At 42.1% G+C, this 21,436-nt stretch overlaps 1 protein-coding gene across 22 annotated transcripts in view; it reads right to left on the bottom strand.

Annotated features, from left to right (window-relative positions):
• Nucleotides 1-21,436, bottom strand: part of STAU2 (staufen double-stranded RNA binding protein 2) — a 193,381-nt gene that overhangs the window by 137,770 nt on the left and 34,175 nt on the right. For 17 of the 22 annotated variants that reach the window (XM_084849286.1, XM_084849295.1, XM_084849304.1 and 14 more), the window contains 2 exons: nt 14,164-14,323; nt 6,582-6,689 (listed from right to left, as the gene is read on the bottom strand). In XM_084849286.1, the coding sequence (XP_084705412.1) occupies nt 6,582-6,689; nt 14,164-14,323 (268 nt within the window). The remainder of the gene's footprint in view (nt 1-6,581; nt 6,690-14,163; nt 14,324-21,436) is intronic. The other 5 variants (XM_084849293.1, XM_084849302.1, XM_084849292.1 and 2 more) reach the window with 1 other exon arrangement.

Here is a 21,436-nt window from a genome sequence, read left to right as displayed (position 1 = left end):
TTCTTTGCATTGTTCATTTAAAAAGGCCTTCTTGACTCTCCCTGCTATTCTCTGGAACTCTGCATTCAGTTGGATATATCTTCCCCTTTCTCCCTTGCTTTTCGCTTCCCTTCTTTCCTCAGCTACTTGTAAAGCCTCATCAGACAGCCACTTGGCTTTCTTACATTTCTTTTTCTTTGGGATGGATTGAGTTGCTGTCTCCTGAACAATGTTACGGACCTCCGTTCATAGTTCCTCAGGCACTCTGTCTATCAGGTCTAATCCCTGAAATCTATTCCTCACCTCCACTGTATATTCATAAGGGATATGATTTAGGTCATACCTGAACGGTTTAGTGGTTTTCCCTACGTTCTTCAATTTCAGCCGAAATTTTGCAACGAGAAGCTCATGATCTGAGCCACAGTCAGCTCCAGGTCTTGTTTTTACTGACTGTATAGAGCTTCTCCATCTTTGGCTCCAAAGGATATAATCAATCTGATTTCGATATTGACCATCTGGTGATGTCCATGTGTAGAGTCGCCTCTTGTGCTGTTGGAAAAGAGTGTTTGCTATGATCAGTGTGTTCTCTTGGCAAAACTCTATTAGCCTTTGTCCTGCTTCATTTTGTACACCCAGGCCATGCTTGCCTGTTATCCCAGTGATTTCTTGACTTCCTACTTTAGCATTCCAATCCCCTATGATGAAGAGGACATCTTTGTTTGGTGCTAGTTCTAGAAGGTGTTGTAGGTCTTCATAGAACCGATCAACCTCAGCTTCTTCGGCATCAGTGGTTGGGGCATAGACTTGAATTACTGTGATGTTGAATGGTTTGCCTTGGATTCGTACTGAGATCATTCTATTGTTTTTAAGATTGTACCCCAGCACTGCTTTTCACACCCTTTTGTTGACTATGAGTGCTACTCCATTTCTTCTAAGGGATTCTTGCCCACAGTAGTAGATATGATGGTCACCTGAATTAAATGTGCCCATGCTTGTCCATTGTAGTTCACTGATTCCCAAGTTGTCGATGTTCAATCTTGCCATCTCATGTTTTACCACCTCCAGCTTACCTTGATTCATTGATCTGACATTCCAGGTTCTTAAACAATATTGTTCCTTACAGCATCGGATTTTCTTTTCACCACCAGACACATCCACAGCTGACTGTCCTTTCGGCTTTGGCCCAGCCGCTTCACTCTTTCTGGCGCTACTTGGAAATGCCCTCTGCTCTTCCCCAGTAGTATATTGGACACCTTCCGACCTGAGGGGCTCATCTTCCGGCGTCATCTCTTTTTAGCCTTGTGATACGTTCCATGGGGTTTTCTTGGCAAGAATACTGGAGTGGGTTGCCATTTCCTTCTCCAGTGGACCACATTTTGTCAGAACTCTCTAACATGACCTGTCCGTCCTGGGTGGCCCTGCACGGCATAGCTTATGGCTTCACTGAGTTACGCAAGCCCCTTCGCCCCAACAAGGCAGTGATCCATGAAAGGGACTTGCCACTTCAGCAATAGCTAAAATGGAAAATTCAAAGAAACATCTGGTTGTGAATGGCCAGACCCACCCCTTATAGTTTGGCCATAAGCCAAATGCAAGGGAAGTACTTTGACTCAGATGCTCTTCTAAATTGCACCACGGTGCATTGCCAAAACTGGAATGGTGCTCCAACTGTTCACAATAGCTATCTCCATCCATAGTAGGCTTAAAAAGATAAAACTAGATTGTGATTAGCTGTTATGTATGGAAAAGAGAAGGTGATGACCATTGTTCACATCAAATATGGGTGCATGTCAGAACTGCAATATCAATGTCAGAATTTGCAATACTAGCAGAAAGTATCTTTCTTAGTGGCTAAGAGGAAAAGGGTAGGAGAAGCTAGGTATGCTCACTTTACTGGCTTTTAGGCCCTATTCCAGACTCCACTGTAAAGAGAGTGAGTTGTTCCACTGGATACCGTGTTTGGCCCCTATATAAATGACAAAATATCACAATTGGTAAGGGAAGGCTGCAATAGCCATGCCACAGCAAAGGTGAATATACAAATGGTACAGTCATTGGAAGTGGCTTTTAAAAAAAATTTAGTTGTAAAATAAAGCTTCCACCATTACTGTTATTAAAATGTGTGGAATTTGTCAGCATTACTGGCATTTAACAATGATTTATTTATTTATTGCATTTATACCCCGCCTTTCTCCCTCTCGCAAGGAACTCAAGGCGGCTTACATTATCCTCCTCCTCACTGTTGTATCCTCACAACAACAACCCTGTGAGGTAGGTTGGGCTGAGAGTCTGTGACTGGCCCTAAGTCACCCAGTGAGCTTCCATGGCCAAGTGGGGACTAGAACCCGGATCTCCCGGCTCCCAGTCCGTCACTCTCACCACTACACTACACTGGCTCTCTGATAGATCTAAATGCAGTTATTACAGCCAGGAACTGCTACTAAGGTTTTAGCCATAAGCATTTCAGACTGTTGAAGATGTGTATAGAGCTGCTGTATAGTTGTTGTTACGGGCAAGCAATGATAATGCAGCCTCCCCAACTTGGCGCCATTGACCATGCTGGCTAGGAATTATGGGAGTTGCAGCCCAACACATCTGGAGGGCACCAGGTTGGGGAAGGCTGGGATACTCCTTATTACTTCACTAGTGACAAGTAACACACTCCCCACTCTACCTTCCTCATCTGGCCAGACAGCATTTTGTTTTTTTTAAGGTTGTATTTATTCTTGGAATGATAAAAGGGTAAGTAAATATGTACTATATCACATGAATGTTCATTTAGCCCTTAAAAGATATTACAAGTGGTGACTGATTTTTTCACAGCAATGTTCTGTCATTTCAACAACGCTTCCTTATTTTTAAAGTCTATTTTCCTTGACAAACGTGAGCTCTCCCTCTTGGCACTAGAGCACGCACGTCCCACTCGTCATTGTTTTGTTCCTTGAAGGAATGGCCACAGCAAATCCTGCTGCAGCAGCAACAGCTCCTCCACTAAGTTTGTACAGTTATTAAGCCACTGATGCAGGCACAGGGCAAGCGTTGATGTCATGCTGGTGTTCCAAATGAAGAACTGCCTACACAGACTAGCCAGATCAATGCAGGTGGGAGTTTCCAAAGCCGTGGGTGTGGCACACGAACAGTGTGCTCTTTGATATCTCTTGCAAATGGAACCTTTCGTTCCACTTCTGGTTTAGCACTGCAGCACTAACACTGCTGTGGGGTATATACCTGTCTTTTTCCTTTGCAGGGGGATTACAAACATAAGATCCAAAAACGGCAGAAACATTGTCTCCCTGTCAATGTTGCCATTAGCTTAGACGGCTTTAAGAAGGGACTGGGCAACTTCAGGGAACAGAGATCTATCAATGGCTATCAGTTATGATGGCTACATGCTACTCCCAGAATCAGAGGCAAAAATAAAAAAGAAACAGCTGCACCAATTGAATTCTACTTTTTTGGAAGAAGCAAGGGAGAGGGAATCCTCCAGAAAAGTCTCTAAGAGTTTGTAATTCTCTTGATAAAGACCTGTGTCGAAACATGTTGGGAATTCCATTGGTGTAGCTGTTCATTTTTTAATTTTGGTTTCCAGCATTACCACTGTTTTTTCTGATCCCTATTGGTACTGTTGCATTCTGGGAGTAGCATAGGCAAAATCAGTGAATACCAGTTGCTAGAGAGTGCTATTGCCTTCAAGCCCTGCAACTGGTTGGCCACTGTTGTAAACAGAATTAACCTTTGGTTTGATCTAGCAGGGCTCTTTGTATGGTCTTAATGCTTCCCCTTATGTTCTAAGTGCTTCTCCTTCAGCCAGGGGAAGCTCTTAACATGCTGCTCGCCCTTCCAACTGGAGGGCAAGCGGCACACTAAGTAAGAGGAATCCCTGCTGCTATCTCGAAACTGCGACTGGAGATAAAGCAGGAATTCCTCCCTATGATGCTCAATTAGGGCGAGGCGGCGGGGGGAGAGGCAGGGATTCCCTCTCTCCTCCTCCTCCTTCTCAAACAGCCTCCAGCAACAGGGTTTGGAGTGGGCAGGGCCCACAGAGGGAGCCAAAGCCTCCACAGGCCAGATGGGGAAACTTTGCAGAATGGATCAGTCCCATGGCTGCAGGTTCCCCATCCCTATCTTAGATGAACAGGAGCAACAGATAGCAGTAGAATTGGACTTGTTGAAAACTTTCATATTTAAATGTTTTGTTCTAAAACCAGGTTGTTTTTGCAGAGTTCTATAATGTCTCTAAAAGATATTAGATAACAAACACTAACTCCACTTCATCAGGGACAGTGAATAGGATTACGCAACAGTGTAATCCCTCTGGGCTAAATATTTAGGGCAAGATTTTGCCCTCAGGCAGTGCTGCTGACATCACAGGGCAAAACTTGGCTCCTAGTTACACTGCACACCCCACCCATTCTCTAGATATTGTGCAAGTCTGAAAAGTTGTTTACATGAAACCTGAAATATCTTTAACTGTTTGCTACCTTATATAACAGCAATGATATAATGTTGTCTGTGGCTTTTGTAACCCAAAGAAAATGCAGGCTGCTTTGGAACTATCATGTGAACAAAGACATCTGAAAGTTTTAATGCATGCCTGACACAAAATAATACCAAGAGTTCTTAAATTAAAATCCTATTGCAAACAACAAATCCTGTGGCCTATTACAAAATGATGAGTCACTGTAGTGAAATAAGAACATTCCTCCAAATACAGTGCCTTGGTTAAACCTGAATCCTACCAGCGACTGTACTAGCTTTTCTTTGCAAGGTTTTTACCTCAGAGGTGACAGCCTCAGGTTTCAGACCTGTTTCAGAGTCTCATAGCTGTCTGTCTATATATCTGTCTGAATAACTTGCTACAAAGACCAGATTCTTGCTTCTTCTCTTGACTTTCCCACCTTGCTTGTTGCTCTATCCAGCTGCTGGTCTTGTGTCTCTCTTCTGACATTATCCTAAACACGTACACTCAGAAAACGACACACTGGGTTGGATCCAGACTAAGTTTGTTGCACTTAATTCCCACTGAAAACAATGGGATCCAAGTAAATTCATGACTCACTTGTCACACTGATTTCAGTGGAAACTAAGTAGAATTAAATTAGTCTGGAACCAACCCACTAATCTTCATGGGGCCTACTCCTAAGGAAGCCTTCGGTTGTCCCTCAGACAATGCTTCCACATTCTTCTCTTGCCAAGGGTCACACATAAACAAATACCAACACTTACTGATCACCTATTCCTTTCCTGTTTAGCAATGTGAAACAGTATTATCAATAATGGGGGAGAAATTTGGTTGGTTCGCAATTGGTGCGAACTTACCTAATTTCACACTTTCGAACCAACATGCGAACTGAAACTGTTTTCCTTTGAAGTTTGCAGTTCTCTGAATGTTGCAATGGAGTTCCCCAGTTTGTATAAAACTGTGTATGTTTGGAGAACTTGCACCCCAAAATCTGTATATTAGTGAAAATAATATTAAAAAATACATTGCATTAGGAAAATCGTTTACAAAAAATGTGTGTATTAGGCAAATGTATGAAGAGAAATCTGCAAAAAAATATGTACAAACTTTCATGCATTTTTTTTTTAATTGCAGAATTTGGGACAAACTGAAGATTGGAAAAATGAGAAACTGAAAGAAACAAAATTGATATATTCGTCTATCCGTAATTCTCAATCAAGCCAAAAGCCAAACATCCAGCACCTCTTGGGACCCCATGGCAGGAGCACTACCCTCCTACCACAGGCCTTCAGGCCCAGTCCCATCTTCTTATTCTAGGACTGGCACTAGTAGCTTTGTACCCAAGCTAGCTGCTGTACACCCCTGACTGTGATCTTGGCCTAAAACAGCAAGACAGCAAAACTACTGAAGACTGTGAGATTAAGGTGGGATGCAATTACTGTATACAAAAACCAATTAAACAGATATCCATGTGTTTGCTCATCTTCTTCACAGTACACCCACCACAAAGAAATGAGCACTACTCTGTTTAATTGACAGCACAGTCAATTAAACAGAGTGCTGAGGTTGGAGATGGCACACTCAGCCACGAGAAATCTTGGGAAAATGGCCTCAGCCTGTTTTCATTCATACGACAGGAATGGTGGCCCACCTCACACAGTTGCTATGCATATGAACAAGACAGTTAAGCATATTAAAATGACCTTTAAATGGTAAATAGTAACTACAAATATACTGTTATTTTTGTGTGAAGTGTTTTAGTTTATAGCTCTGCCCCAGCAAAAATCTCTCTTCATCCAAACCAAATAGAAAAAACATGCTACAAATGAAGGTTTAAACTAAAAACAGTTCTGCTCAGCTATGCATGTATGGTTGCTGGAGGGAAAGTGAAAACAAAACTACACAAATAAGGACACAGTCTGGAATGCAGCCATTATGTTTAACTTTTATGTTTATGAAATTAACTGCTATTATTATCCTAGGTAGTGTGCATACTCAACAAAGCATAACTTCAATAATGTTCTTCACTAACAGTGTAATCCAATCCACGTCTACTTAGAAGTAAGCCCCATTGCCTAAGTGTCTTTGGACAGGAATAGGGATTTTCTTTTTAAAAAGTAGAATACCACGTAAATCTTACCTCAAAACTGACAGGCATGTTGCGCTTCAGTGCAATTTCAAACACTACGCTGATTTCTGACTTGTTTGCATCTTTTTCCTCTTCTACTTCATTACCTGACTCTCCATTCTGGTCAAGCAAGATGATAAATTTTTATTAAAGCAACTGAACAGGATCTTAATACATCATTTAACAACTGCAGTACATTTCTTCAAACATAATATATAAGAGCTATTGATGGCTACTAGTCCTGATGGCTATATGCTACCTCCAGTATCAGAGGCAGCATGCTCTGGAGAACTGGTGAAACTATGTACACCAGTTTCTGGGAGGGTGCTATTGCACTCATGTCCTGCTTCTGGGTTTCCATGGGCAGCTGGTTGGCCACTGTGTGAACAGAATGCTGGACTAGATGGACCTTGGTCTTCTTATGTTCTTAAAAGCTAATTTTTCTTATTGTGAACATTTTTAGTATTTTTAAGTATTGATTTTTAATATATTTATATAATATGGTTCTTTTTACATATTTCGGTTATGGAATCAGGATATCTCCTTCCATCCTGCAATACCTTTGATTGTCCTGCTTTGGGGGAGTGATCTAAGAAAGAGGAATTGCACCAAATACAAATTACATGTATGAATGCTTTCCTTCAGGAGCTCAAGGTGGTATACATAAGGTCCCCATGCATCCCATCTAAGCACAGATCCAACCAAGACCAGCTTAGCTTTAGCAAGATGGAAGTATCGTGCCTCTTCAAGCCAAGTCAGCGGATAGTGGAAAGGTACATATAGGGTTGTATTCAAACTTAGGCTGAATCTACACATACTGTTATACTATTATCATACCGTTATCATAACTATTGGTGCCCATTGGTGTCATGTGTACCAATAGTTATGATAACAGTATGATAATGGTATAACTGCTATGTGTAGATTCAGCCCTGGTCATACTTAGAGTTATGACTAACTTAAGTCCCATTGATTTCAATGGGTATAGTCTAAATATGACTGAATCTGGATCCAACCCATTCACTTTACTGTCTAAACAACCACTAAGCAAGTCCTAAAGCTTTTGAGCATAGCAGGTCTCCTTCTATGGATGATCTATGAGTTTGGGACAGTAATTCAGTGCTGGGACCATTATCCAAATACTTTCACTCACCCTGAGCCCCTTGTCAAATCTATCAGTCAAAAAGTCTACTGATTTCATTGATAAATTAAATACCATAGATATTGTGACATACATCCAAAGAGACTAATTTCTCACATGTAACATTGGGATTCTTGGTCTATGCTTGATCTTTGTAGCTCTGTCACTCACACAACCTTATTTGTCTACCGTCAGGAGCGCCCTAGCTGCCTCTTAAAGTCCCCTCCAGTTGCCAAAACAAGACGCAGACAAAAGGGATTCTTTCCAAGGCTTTATTCCTTTACAACCTAATGACTCTTTCAGCTCCTAATTGCCAGCGACTAAGCAAGGAACTGCAATGGGTATCTTAGCAGAGTAACCTAAGCTCCATGTACGCAGTTGGTCCTCGTTTGGAGAAGGGTGGGAAAAGCTCTGAAACTTATGGGCTAGGAGGGGAGGCTCCCGCCCTTACCCATGGGGCATCAGGACGCAACCGTTCCCGTAGCGCCAAGCGGGCTGAGTGCCTCCTCTTGGCACCCTCCACCTCACGTGTCTCTCTGCGCCGGTGCCTAGCATCTAGCAACAACCGCTCTCCCGCCCTTTCGCTGCCACAGTCACTATTTCTCTCAGGATTGCGAACTGCGGGGGCCTCTCCCTGCAGCTGCGCCTCTGAGAGACAAGTGGGCTCCTCTCCCACGGGTTGTAGCTCTTCCTCAGAATCAGAGCTGCTTTGGGGCTCTATGGGCTCAGTTCCAACCCTGACATCTACCTGCATAATTCCTAGCTAACCATATAATGACTTGAAAACCAGGCATCTTATGGGTTGCATCCAATGGTGTCCACTTACCTGTGGAACAGACACCACCAATGGATTGAATTCCACCCTGCCTGCAGCCTCCTGTGTACGCCTTCAAATCTGGAAGGTTGAGGGACCCTCCAGAGCAGATTGGGGGGCGGGTATGTGGGGGGCTGCAGGGAGAGGAGGGGAAGGGAAACTCCCATTGCATGAGCAGAAGTCTGGTCATGTAATATTGGACTTAGCCCTATGAATCAAGGACACTTTAAAAAGTCTTAAAGAGGTATACCATATTTAAACACACATTACTAATTCTTTTGGCAATCATTACAGAGTAAATAACATCAAGAGTCTGTAATCTAACTATTACTATGTTATTAAGCACGTGTGATATATTACACATCACTCATGACTGTGACAATTTTGTAGCATCCTGATTTAGCTTTTTATAAAACTGAGCTTGAGTTCAGTAACAAAAGCAGTTACAGCTTAACAATAAAAGGAACTGAAAACTACTCTTATGATCAATGGTTCTGAACTCTTCTTTATTCTGGTAACCTGTCCTGATAGCTCTGGATGTACACTCACTAAAATGTGTGCAAAGAGTTAATTTCCATTTTTTGTGTGGTTGGGTTGGTTGTTCTCAAAAGTCCAACCCAAACAGCAAGCTTATCCATTTGTTACTGTAAAGAATTTGTTGTTGAAAGGCAAGAATACAGTTTCTACTTTGAACCAGTGCAGACAAACATGGTTACTGTTAGCCATCGTTTGTTGCATTACCCTGATTAAAATCCCCAAAGTACAGTGAAACCACAATTTAGTTTCCTGAACTAAGCCCTGCAGCCAGAAACACCTGAAAACTGAAACTGCCTTAACAATGATTTGCTCAGCACAGGAACAGGTAACACAAGCAATGGTTTGCAAACAAACTTCAAACCATGGTTTCACATCCCAGTTGATGACCAATCCTTAACTGCAGTGTAGGCATTTAGACATAATCCTTAATCCACGATTCAGGAAAACAAGCCATAGTTAAATTGTATGTCTGCATAGGGTTTTAGCAGCAGAAGCAAAGCAGTTGTTGATATATGGGCCAGCAGCTTAAAAGGATGATTGCACTTTACTAAATAGTCAGACATAATTCTACAGTATGCAACTATTCAGCTAGTGTGCCACTTGATGACTTTACCCTCAAATCATTACAGTATAAAACCAGACAGTAGAAGTCTAGCAGAGGCTAAACAGGGACACAAATACTCTCCTGCATTATTCATCATTGGCACTAAGCAGCAACGGTCCTTGAGACCCTTTCACATTGGCTTCCTTATACCAAGACAAAAATAAAGGAAAGGTCTGATGGATGATTGGTGGTTCCGAAAGATCCATGGCTTACGTGTGATTCTCATCACAATAGTAAAGCTCTTGGCTATGTATTCCATTCTCAGGCCTCACTTTGGATGCTTGGCAGGAATAATTTGGCAGCTGTACAGCAGTTCTTTCATGAATGCAGGTTCGTTTTCCCATGCGCTCCTCATTTTCCTCACTGCTGTTTGCGTTGTGCTTCCCCCAAATAGTTACAATAAAGATTCAACCCCATAAAGTCTCACCATCTACTGCTTTGAAAGACTTTGCGTGCCCAACGTTAAGACAGAAAAAGAAAGAAAAGTGCTTAGAAGACTCTTATTTGTTTAGTACAAAGTTTGTGTCTAGTGTGCCACATCTCCATTGCCAACACAACCTCAGGTCTGCAATGTACCAGGTCTACCACCTCAGCTGCTCTCTCTCTGGCTGGGAAGTTTTGTGACTGTCCTGACTAGCTGCAAAACCGGCTAGAAAGGTGGCAACACCAGAAGTAGTCACATGGCCTGTGGGATACATGATATCTGACTTCCAGGAATGTATAGGGCTTGCTAAGGCTCAGCTGGCAAGGGAGGGATCTGCAATAAGCGGGTAATAATTCTGGCCTTACAAGGTTGTTATAAGAATTACTGAGATAATGTATGTGATGCAGTTTGAATACTTGGAATGTGCTATGTAAATACTAAGTATTATTAAACTACACCAGCAGGAGTGAGTTCAATGAATCATGGCCAATCCTTAGTATTGTGAGCAACAGTGGTAAAAGGAATAAAAAGCACCACTTCATTGATCCATCAAGCCCAGTGCAGTCTTTTCCAGTTGTCAGGGCTCTCTTAGCTCTAATGCCCGAGATTCTTTCTTTTAAAAATGTGAAATGCTGGAGAATGAGGAGTTTTTTCATGTACTAAGGCTGGGATAGGGAACCTCCAGCCCTCGGGCCAAATTTGGCCCACCAGGTCAGCCAATCTGACCCTCAAGACTTTGGGCGAGGCCCCTCTCCTTCCCTGAAGCCCCAGTGGGGATTCCCCAGTCTACTCTCAATTGGGAGGGGGAGTGACACGAGGGGAATTGTCACAGTTCTATCTAATTGCTGTTTGGGGATAATAGTGAGGATTCCTTCCCCTGCTAGCTTGACTTGCCCTGTGCCTTCCCCAATGTAAAGGAAAGCCAAACGGAAAGCCCACACGCAACAAAGTTGGGCCCCGAATTACCACTCCTCCAGCTGGCACTTTGGTCAGGGTGGCTTTGCTGCGCATGGGTTCTCTCCAGTCAGGGAACACCTGCACGCAGTGAAGCTGAGTCCTGGTCCAAACCCCTGGTCCAAACATCCAGCGCTTCAGCTGGAAACTGAATGATGTCAGGGGGTGTGACCCCGCCCCTCTGATGTCATTTGGCCTGCAGAGAACTGGTGGGGAGGGGTCATTCAGCCTGCAGAGGGCTGGACTGGAGAGGGGGATCATCTGGTTTGCAGAGGATGGTTCATCCCCCAACCTCAAAACAGTTCCCCACCCTGTCCTTAGGTATTATAGTGTGAAATATAATACACAGTCTGCCTTATACCACTTCTTCCTTTAGGTACAAAAAATTATGTCTATATGTATGGCATTTTGAAAACAATCGAAAGAAAATCTTCAAGGGCATAATACAGTAAATGTTAATCTTAATGAAGCCCTATTGAAATCTATGGGAATTCACATTCCTTATATCCCCTCCCATGAGCATGCAATTTGATCTTCTACACACTAAACTGCAGGTAAGTTCCAAGTTATTCAGTGGGGCTTACACCCAAGAAAATGTGCACAAGATTGTTAGCCACAGCTAACCTTTGCTGGATTATGCCCCATATGCTCAGTGCTTAAATACGACTGCTATGTCTAAGTTTTGGGTACGTATTATCTACCTAGGAGTGTTCTTGAAAGCACATCCTTCTCTGTCTTCTCAATGAGAGTCAATGTGACATGGGAGATCCATGACTAGAATCTCAGACTGTTCATTTCAAGTTAAAAGCAGCTGCCCAGGTCCAGTCAGATTGCAGTCATTACCCCAGTGCCATGGCATCAATCCTTTTCTCCCTGCCCCCCCCCAACTTAAAAAACAAACAAACACTGGATACACTAATCACAGATCTCCCATATCTCATCGAGTTGAACCCCAACTCTGTTTTGGATTTAACAATTCTATTGCTCCAGACCTTTCAATCTGCAATTTAGATTTTAAACAGCTTTTATTTATTCATTTACCTTTACATATTTTTAATGCTTCCCTTTGTAGAATAAAGAAAGTGTTGACTCACACAACTGCAAGAGTGAGCAAACTAATGATACACCAAGGGATTAATAGACTGAATGCCTAAAACCATCTGACAGCTGTTCAGAAGCTGAGTCAAAATGACTTTGTGATCTCATTCACATGCAGAAAATTTCATATCAAACTGTCAACATTTGGAAGATTTGGAGGTATTTGAAAAAAAAAATCCTCAGGGTAAGGAGTTGGGAATAGCTAATCTAAAAGAGTGTATGGATGGGGTTGGGTGGGGTTTGTGGTTGTTGTTGTTGTTTTGAGAAATGAGGGCATTCCTGTAACTCTTTGGTTGCAGGGAATGTAAGTACAGAAGATAATATAAATCTCCCCTCCTAGGTGTACCAACGTAGGTATTTTCCCAGCACTCAAATGGTAATTGAAGGTTCATGATTAAATACCATTCTCCTTCTACCTTCATTTGTCTTCATTTGTTATGCATAAGGTGGCTGACTGACAGGAGTGATTGCCGTGCTATCCAACTGGAGATTGCCAGTATGTCACTGATGATAAAATACAACCCCTCCGCCCCAGTCCCTCAAAGTTATTGCATTTTTAAAGGGGTCTGGGGTCTTTTCTTTCTTAATGCTTTCTAAAGCAGCCTTTCCCAACCTGATGCCCTCCAGAAGTTTTGGACTTCAATTCCTATCAGCCCCAGCCAGTATGGCCGATGGTCAGAAATGGGGGGAGTTGTCGTTCAAAATGTTTGGAGGGCACCAAGCTAGGGAAAGCTGTTCTAGAGTAAGCAGTTTTCTGGTCTACTCCATGAGAGCTCCTCTAAACCCTTTCAAGAAAAAGAATCACAAACTTAGAGCATGGCAACTCTTCCACAGCAAGGCCCCACAACCATTTTGGAATACAACCTAATTATCAAGTAATGCACATTTCTAGAGCTAAGAACATCAACAATAATAAGGCCTAATGACAACTGTTTCTATATGGGAAATCTTCCATGTGCACATGGGGAATTCTGTCTGTCTGTCTGCCTATCTCTCTCTCTCTCTCTCTCTGACACACACACACACACACACACACACACACTGGTAGAGCCAATTAGTGCATACGAGTGCACCTCCATTTAAAGTGCGATCCTATGCATGTTTAGATGGGGAAAAAAAAGTCCTACAACTCCCAACATTCCCCAGCCATGCTGGGAGTTGTAGGACTTTTTTCTGTCTCAACATGCGTATGATTGCACTCTTAACTTAAGCACTGAAGCCACTGGATCAATAGTGACCCCAACAGGAAATTATGCATCATTTACTTCTGGAGTCTTTCCCGTGTTGATGAGCCCTCTGCCACTTGTTATCCTCTCCCTTTTCCATAAGATAAGGCTTTATTTTATTTTTGCTTGAAAGAGATGCCACATGGGGATTCGCAGGGAAATGGCAGGGATGTGGTGCAAACCCCATTTCAAGTTAGGCCCAACTCAAAGGAGGCTAAAACCAGTTTGAAATGGGACTTCTCAAGAGGTGGAAGTTCATACTTCAGGCTCTTTCCAGTTGAAGTCTCACACCATACCTAATTAAGATTTGTGTTTTTATTATTTCAAAATAATAATAAAAATACAGCCAGTGTAGTAGTGGTGTAGTGGTGTTGGACTGGGAGATCTGAGCTCCAGTCCCCACTTGGCCATGGAAGCTCACTGGGTGACTTTGGGCCAGTCACACACTCTCAGCCCAACCTACCTCACAGGGTTGTTGTTGTGAGGATAAAATGGAGAGGAGGAGGATAATGTAAGCCGCCTTGGGTTCCTTGCAAGAGGAAAAAGCCAGGATATAAAAGCAATAAACAAATAAATACATTTTGAGGCAACTGGCATTTTCATTCCTACATTTGAAGTAAAACCTCCATCTCAGTTACCATAGTCTCAAAGGAAGTTGATCTTCTTCTGAGGGGCAAACAAAGAAATCTCTCTGTCCCACCAAAAATTGCTCCAACATGTTCCATATCTGGGCACCAACATCTGAAAATGTTTGCTTGCCATGTCTTTAAGAAATAGAGAGAAAAAGATTACTAACCTGAGGTAATTTGGGGGGAATTGGCTCATTCTGAAGAGCTTGAAGTGCCTTCATTGCAGCATTGTGTCTAGCAGCTTGGCGAGTCTTCCCCTCACCAAAAAAATCATGCCCACCCACAGTCAACTGGATGTAGAAAATCTTAGGCACTGGGCAGTGATATCTAGGAAAAAGTTATGGGCAAGTTAATTTCTCAGTGTAAGTCAAATCCACACACCAAACAACTGGTGAGCACTGCATATAAATTAGTAAATTATATTTGAAATATACCAACATTAATAATGTACTGCTGCAACACTTGGATAAGTCAAGTAAAAAAACTTTTAGGGCACAAATCTATCGGGATAGGCATCCACCTCCGAACCTGGAGGTGACCACCTATCCAATTTAGGGCAGGAGCAGCGTGGAGGGGATCTTCCCCTCCATGCTTCAGCCGCCCTGCACTTGCGGCTAGACAGACGATTTTGGCTGTCTAGCTGCAGGAAGTCAGAGTGGGGGGGCGACACTGGACGTCGCATAGGAAGTGTTGGAAAGGCACACCCGCCCTCCCCGCCCCCAGGAATGCCCCGTTTTCGCTGCTCCATGCTCCTCTTACGAGCACAGAGCACGGGGCCAATCCGTGGGGCAGAGCAGAAGGGGGTGGAGGTCAGTTCTCAGGGAACCGACCTATCCTATGGCCATCTAGCCGCTGACTAGCAGCCATAGGATTGTGCCCTTAACTGATTAAATAGATGCCACTGATTACTTTGGCAGCAGAAGTTAAAACATATTTCACAGTTAACAGTTTTTGGGGTTTTTTTACTTATACGAATTACACATGGCAGGCGTGGTACTCTTGCTCATCCCTGACAGCCCAAGGGTTGTTTAACTCATGGGCTGTCATTATGTGCGAACTGGCCCCATGTGTCTATTCCAGCGAACAGACAAATCTGGGACTTAGGTCACCTTGCTACTGACAACCATCCAGTTCCAAGGCCTTGGTGAAGCTGGAACTAACCACAGGATAGGATATCATACCATATCCATATTAATGCTTAAATAATGTGTCTGTTAAGGGCATGACCCTTAACAGCTGTAATTTCCCAGGGCATGGCCCTTAACAGCTATAATTTTCCAGCATTTTGAAACTTGAGTGAACATGGAAAGCTCTTAAGAAAACATGTTAAACTGAAAGATTTGTTGAGTGTGTGTGTGTGTGTGTGTGTATGTGTGTGTGTGTGAGAGAGAGAGAGAGAGAGAGAGAGAGATTATGAAAGCTGTCTTATACTTATGACAGATGCATAAGGAAGGAAAATGAGCTAACAAAATGAAGCAGCCTGCTCCTGTCACCTTAGGCATGTCAAAACAAGACAGGAACATTCAAAGCCAAGGTAAACTCTCTATTTTTCTTTCCTGTTGTGTAGCTTGAGACCTAGTCACTGAATAATCCTGTGGAGATTAAAGTTTACCTTCAATAAAAATATACCCTCCTTTTCATTTTTGTCTGTGTATCAGCTGGCTGTTGTTCTCAAGATTATGTCTCAATGTATGACGACAAGATTTTTGGATTGCTTGACTACAATCAAACAGACAACTGGTTGGATTCTGTTTTAGAGGAACCTGTCATCACTAGCTAGTGGTTACGAACAAAAATGCCAGTTCAGACAAGTTATATGTTTATCACAGCATTATTCTGCTCTTCTTCCAAGGAGTTCAGGACAGTATGTGGGGCTCTCTAGTTTTATCCTCACAATAACCCTGTGAGGTAGTGATATGCCCTAAGAATGACAGTGTGGAGATCTGAAGTTGCATCTCCGTGATCCATATCACACACTCTTATCTTGTAGGTGGTCCTAAAATCTCTAGCAGGTTAAACTGCCTTACACTGAGTTATACCATTCATTTTTTTAAAGCCCAGTGCAGTCAACACCAAACTAGCAGTAGCTCTCCAATGTCTTAGGCCAGGAGTGCGTAACTTCAGGCCTGGGAGTTAAAACCGGCCCTCTGGGGTTCCCCAGATGGCTATGCCCCCTTCCCATAGCCCCACTCTCCTTTCCCGACCACCAACTGTTTGGTGGTCTACTGACTTTTGTGCAGCATTTTCCCCATTCTGAAAGGTTGAAATGCTTCTCCAAAGCCTTAGTTACTGGCAGTAAGAATTTTCAGCTAAAATATGTTGGTATTTTTTGTATTTTTGGTCCAATCCCTCTTGCCTTTGGGCCTGCCCACCACTGGAATGTGGGCCTCTGAGAGCTTCTCCAAAATTGAATTCAGCCCTTGGGCCTGAAAGAGGTTCCCCTGTCTTAGGTGGAGCTCTTCCCCAGCCTTGCCACCTGAGATCCTTTTAGTTGTTGACCACAGTCCTATTCAAAGACAAGGACAATCTACTCAGATTGTCTGGCAACCAAAATACCCTTTTGGAACCTGACTTTTCACTATCACTCTGTACTGGCTTTATTTCAGATATAATCTATTCCTTTATTTCTGTATGAGATAGATAGATAGATAGATAGATAGATAGATAGATAGATAGATGCATTAATAGCTACAATAATAAGTATGGTATTTCTTATATAAAGTGATAAGAGACCAGAAACTGCTTAAATAGCACAATCATATACATGTCTACTCAGAAGTAACTTCCACTTAATTCAATGGGACTTACACCCCGGTAAATGTGTACAGGATTGCAGCCCAAGTTGTTATCTTGTAAAAAAAAACATATCAAACATCTTAACAACAACAAAATATATTGTGGCATGTGGTTTGCAGGGAAGAGCCCAGTTCACATTATAAAAATGGGTAAATTTTCCTTTGGTCCCCAGCTCAGTCAATGCCATGTACGGGCACAGCTACTGGGACTGAAGCAGGTCTAGCATAGGGAGGCTACAATCCTATGCAAACATACCTGGAGTAGCCCCACTGAACTCAATGGGGCTCACTTCTGAGGAGACATATATAGGATTGCATTGTATGTCTCATATAGGAAATTCTCACAGCCCTAAAATCCTTGGGTTTGGGTAACATTTATTATTACAGAAAATGACAACAGTAGATCAGTCCTTCAGCACAAAATCCACTAGTATGAATGAGAATATCATAGGAGATACCTCATTACCTCCAATAGTGCTTACATGGGCAAAGTGCCTGGTGGACTGTACCCAACATATTTAGCATAAGGTTTGTAAATACAGTTTAATATGCTCAAAAAGTCAATTTCTAAGATAGGCATCTATTTTTAGGAGACCACTAGTATCACTTAAAGACTAAGAGCATTCAACTGGAAATAAGCTTTTAAACTATAACCCAGTATGCAAGGTTTCAGCAATGAGTAAATGTTTACATCTAGTTCTTAACATCTAAAAACAGGGGTTCATAACATGCCTTCAAGTTGGTGTGATCAGGCGCCATTGTAATTAAATAAATCGCTATGGTCTGTTGACAATTACAAAACTCATTTTGGTTTGCCACAGAGGAAAACAAAATTTCTGTTCATTATAATTTTACTGGAATATGATGTCATAATATATAAGCATGCTGAAACAATCTGCTTCTTTTCTAGCCAAAATATTAATTGCATACTAAGGATCCCATAGGACCTCTCCATGTATGGCAATCAAATACACACAAAGACAAATAAAGCATTACTGTATCAAGTAATGTGTTCATGTTGCATTTCCTGTATTTCTGCAAATCCTTCTATGGCATAAACATTTCTGGAAGAATACATGCCTTTACAAACCTCTTAAGAAAACAGGTAACATATCACACTAATACTGGCTGTGTAAATTTAATTCTGCCTTTGCTGTGCAAATTATATTTGCCGGCTTCCATTATAAAGCAACTTATATTAGGTGTACTGATTACTCCCCTCACAGTTTTCCTAAATTCCAACTAACTTTTTAGGTAAATGTGTTAGACTCAGTGAAAACGTCTCCAGTGAACATTTTTGGTACAAAAAGGGGGACTTTCAGGGCCTCCCCTAAGTTTTCTGGAAAGACCCCACAAAATGTTCCCTTTTTCTCACAGGTTCACTGCCGTTCACAACCCTGCAGCTGTTCACATTGCCCTCAGCTTTGATGGTATCATTTGTTTAAAAAGAATGATCCTCTTCTTTTCAAGGAACAGTGATGTCATTACTCAGCCAACCAGATTTGGCTATACAATGACATCACTGAGGGCAAATTAAGTGAGCAAAGTGAGGGCATTTAATAGCTTCATTTGCCCTCAGTGGCACTGTCACATAGGCAATCTGACTGGCTGGGTGATATTACCCTTACCAGGGGTGGGATTCATGGTGGGGCTGAGCAGACCCAGCTTACCTAGTCATTTTAATGGGTGGGACAAGCCTACCAAGTTATTATCTTGGGGTATAAGTATTTAAGCTTTTACTTGTTTTAGAGTAACAGAAAACAGTAGAAATATTTACAGTCATATGCATATCTACTCAGTTCAATGGGATTTTTTCCCAGGTAAGTGTATATAGGATTGTAGCACCAGAAAAATCACCCCAACTGTAAAATTGGTTATTTTTTTTCCAGTTTGTCTTCTCAGGTCTGGTTAGAAAACTTTGCCCATTTTTACAAATAATTCCTTGATAATATACTATACATATTCATGTTTTGTGACGGTCTGTGAATCCAATTATGTACCTGAGTTCTTTGAGAATACTCTGTGGAACATTATTTTAAGAGTCATCACTGACCTTCAAACATTTATTTATTTATTTATTTATTTATTGCATTTATACCCCGCCTTTCTCCCTCTCGCAAGGAACTCAAGGCGGCTTACATTATCCTCCTCCTCACCGTTGTATCCTCACAACAACAACCCTGTGAGGTAGGTTGGGCTGAGAGTCTGTGACTGGCCCAAAGTCACCCAGTGAGCTTCCATGGCCAAGTGGGGACTAGAACCCGGATCTCCCGGCTCCCAGTCCGTCACTCTCACCACTACACTACACTGGCTCTCTTTGTTGTCTATAGCCTAAAGCTGCAAGAAAACAAAATGTACATGCCTATTTTTACGCTTGAAATTCAAAGGGGAACCTTAACCATTTTGAAATGCAAGCAAAACATTTAAAAATAGTGCCTTGTCTTTAGATTCTGGATGTCCCATAATGGCTAGCTTGAATATTCACCTCCACATTTCTAAATGAACTCAGATTTATTTATTTATTACATTTATATCCCACCTTTTTTCCTCTTTCAAGGAACCCAAGGTGGCTTACATAGTCCTCCTCCTCCTCTCCATTTTGTCCTCACAACCACCTTGTGACATGGATTAGGCTGAGTGTCAGTGACTAGCCTAAAGAGAACTTCATGGTCAAGTGGGGACTAGAACCTGAATCTCCTGAATCCCAGTCCAACACTCTAACCACTATACCACACTGGCTCACTTCCCTGTACCTCGTAACCAGCCCAGCCCTACTGGACGTAGCTTCTACTGCCTCCACCTGGCTATTTCTACCGGCTTCCACTGCATGTGATCAAAGCAGCAATGAAAGTATATTTCCATCTTATGCTGTCCCACACAAAATACTTCAGTCACCTATTGGTAAGATCAGACCAGCAATAAAGTAGGTTTACAGCACTCTTAAAAAAGCAGGTTTAGTACCAGTACACTAATCGCAAGGGGACTTATACTCCTGAAACTGTACACCTTTAGAAACCAGATTCTTTCATCTGCATTTACAAATTAAGAAGGAGCTACTACATCCCCCTCCTTTAAAAATCAATTGTCTAATCATAAGGCACCCAAAACAACTCACTGGTGTCTCAACCAACGTACATACATACTGAAATCCAGCAGATTCAAGCCAAGGAGGCAGTGCTTAACATGCTTGTTCCTTGTTGATGACTGCCGCATCAGCATGAATTAGCCATCACAGATCAAACATCACAGGCAGAAGTGTTCTTATCACTTAGCCATTTTCAGGGGCGTTATGCCATCAAATGTTGAACCAGTCCTTTGCCTCTACTCTTCTGTGATGCTGACATTATCTACCTACCTCTTTCTTTTATGAAATTAATAAAGAAAAGCAAATTTTAACATGTTGTTCTTTCAAAGCCAACAAATCAGTCATGCGATATTTTAAATTGAAAACCGGGGATGATCAGCATTTCATCTCGCATGTTAAGATATGGATGTGTGTGATGATGGCTTACTTGAAACAAACTGTTCTTTCCTAACTTTTCTATTTGTCTCACAACCAGTAGTCCTTGATTTCTTCTTTTTTTTTTAAAGGCAAACTACAAATCCAACTATAACAGAGGCAGGGTAACTTACCCTTTATATGGCTTCTTATTTACAAGCAAATTAAGGCCTTTCTGTACAATTTCTCACAGGGTGCCTCAACTACATGCTGGCCATTGTGCAATATTCCCCTAAGTGACTTCTCAAGGCACTACTGCGAGGCATACGGCTATTCTTTTGTTTTCCTCATTTGATACTGTTAGTCATTCATATTTTCATCTGTTTTCATTTTATTTTTGTATTAAATTGTACTTTAAATTGCATTTTAACTATAAGGCATGAAGTCTATGTACTGGAAATTAAAACAAGCCTAACTTTAATGTGCAAAAACCGGATTGCCTAGGAAGATCCTTAGTTAAATTCTGTATTATGGGCAGGGTCTAGGTATTTAGCTGGAATACAGAGGGGCTGATTGTTCTGGATTGCAGCCCTTCACGTCACATAGATGCTGTTCCAGAGGGGTCACAAGTTTGGGAGGGGTTGGGGGAGGTTGCCACTGGAAGGACAAAGAGGAAAAACCACCACACACAAATGGAAGAAATTTTGAACTTCTCTGGATCCAAGTCAATACATTTTAAATGAATTTAAGATGCCCTTTTGTAAGTTAGCTGTTTTGAGAAAATGAAATATCAACTTTACGTACTACTTCTGAGAAAAGCCTGCAAATGGTAAGGACCCCAGAAATGGCTCTAAAGTTTGGAAGTCTTCTCTCAGTTAGAATACTCATTAGTTTTAATATATTACATTATATGATATGATATATGATACTCTAGCAAATGTACCTGGCTTCACATGAGATGAAATAGCCCTTAATTTGATACAGTGAAGCCTTCAAGCAAAGTTACACAGCTGACAGAGTTGCGCACACACTGTGCCTGCCCTGTCTGAGTGAAGCCATGGTCCCTGGGCATGGCCTCTGCCATGGTGCACCCCTATGGTCCCCTGAGAGAGACGTCTGCCCACACCATTCTCAAAGGAGGCTGCCCCACAGCAGGAGGAGGGACAGCTTTATCACTCTCCCTCAGACTACTCCCCCCAGCTTCAA

The sequence above is a fragment of the Heloderma suspectum genome, chromosome 4, assembly GCF_057233095.1.
Source record: "Heloderma suspectum isolate Gila_16-S chromosome 4, 16-S_ref, whole genome shotgun sequence".
NCBI classification, from domain to species: domain Eukaryota; kingdom Metazoa; phylum Chordata; class Lepidosauria; order Squamata; family Helodermatidae; genus Heloderma; species Heloderma suspectum.
This window is presented reverse-complemented; position numbering and strand designations above follow the sequence as displayed.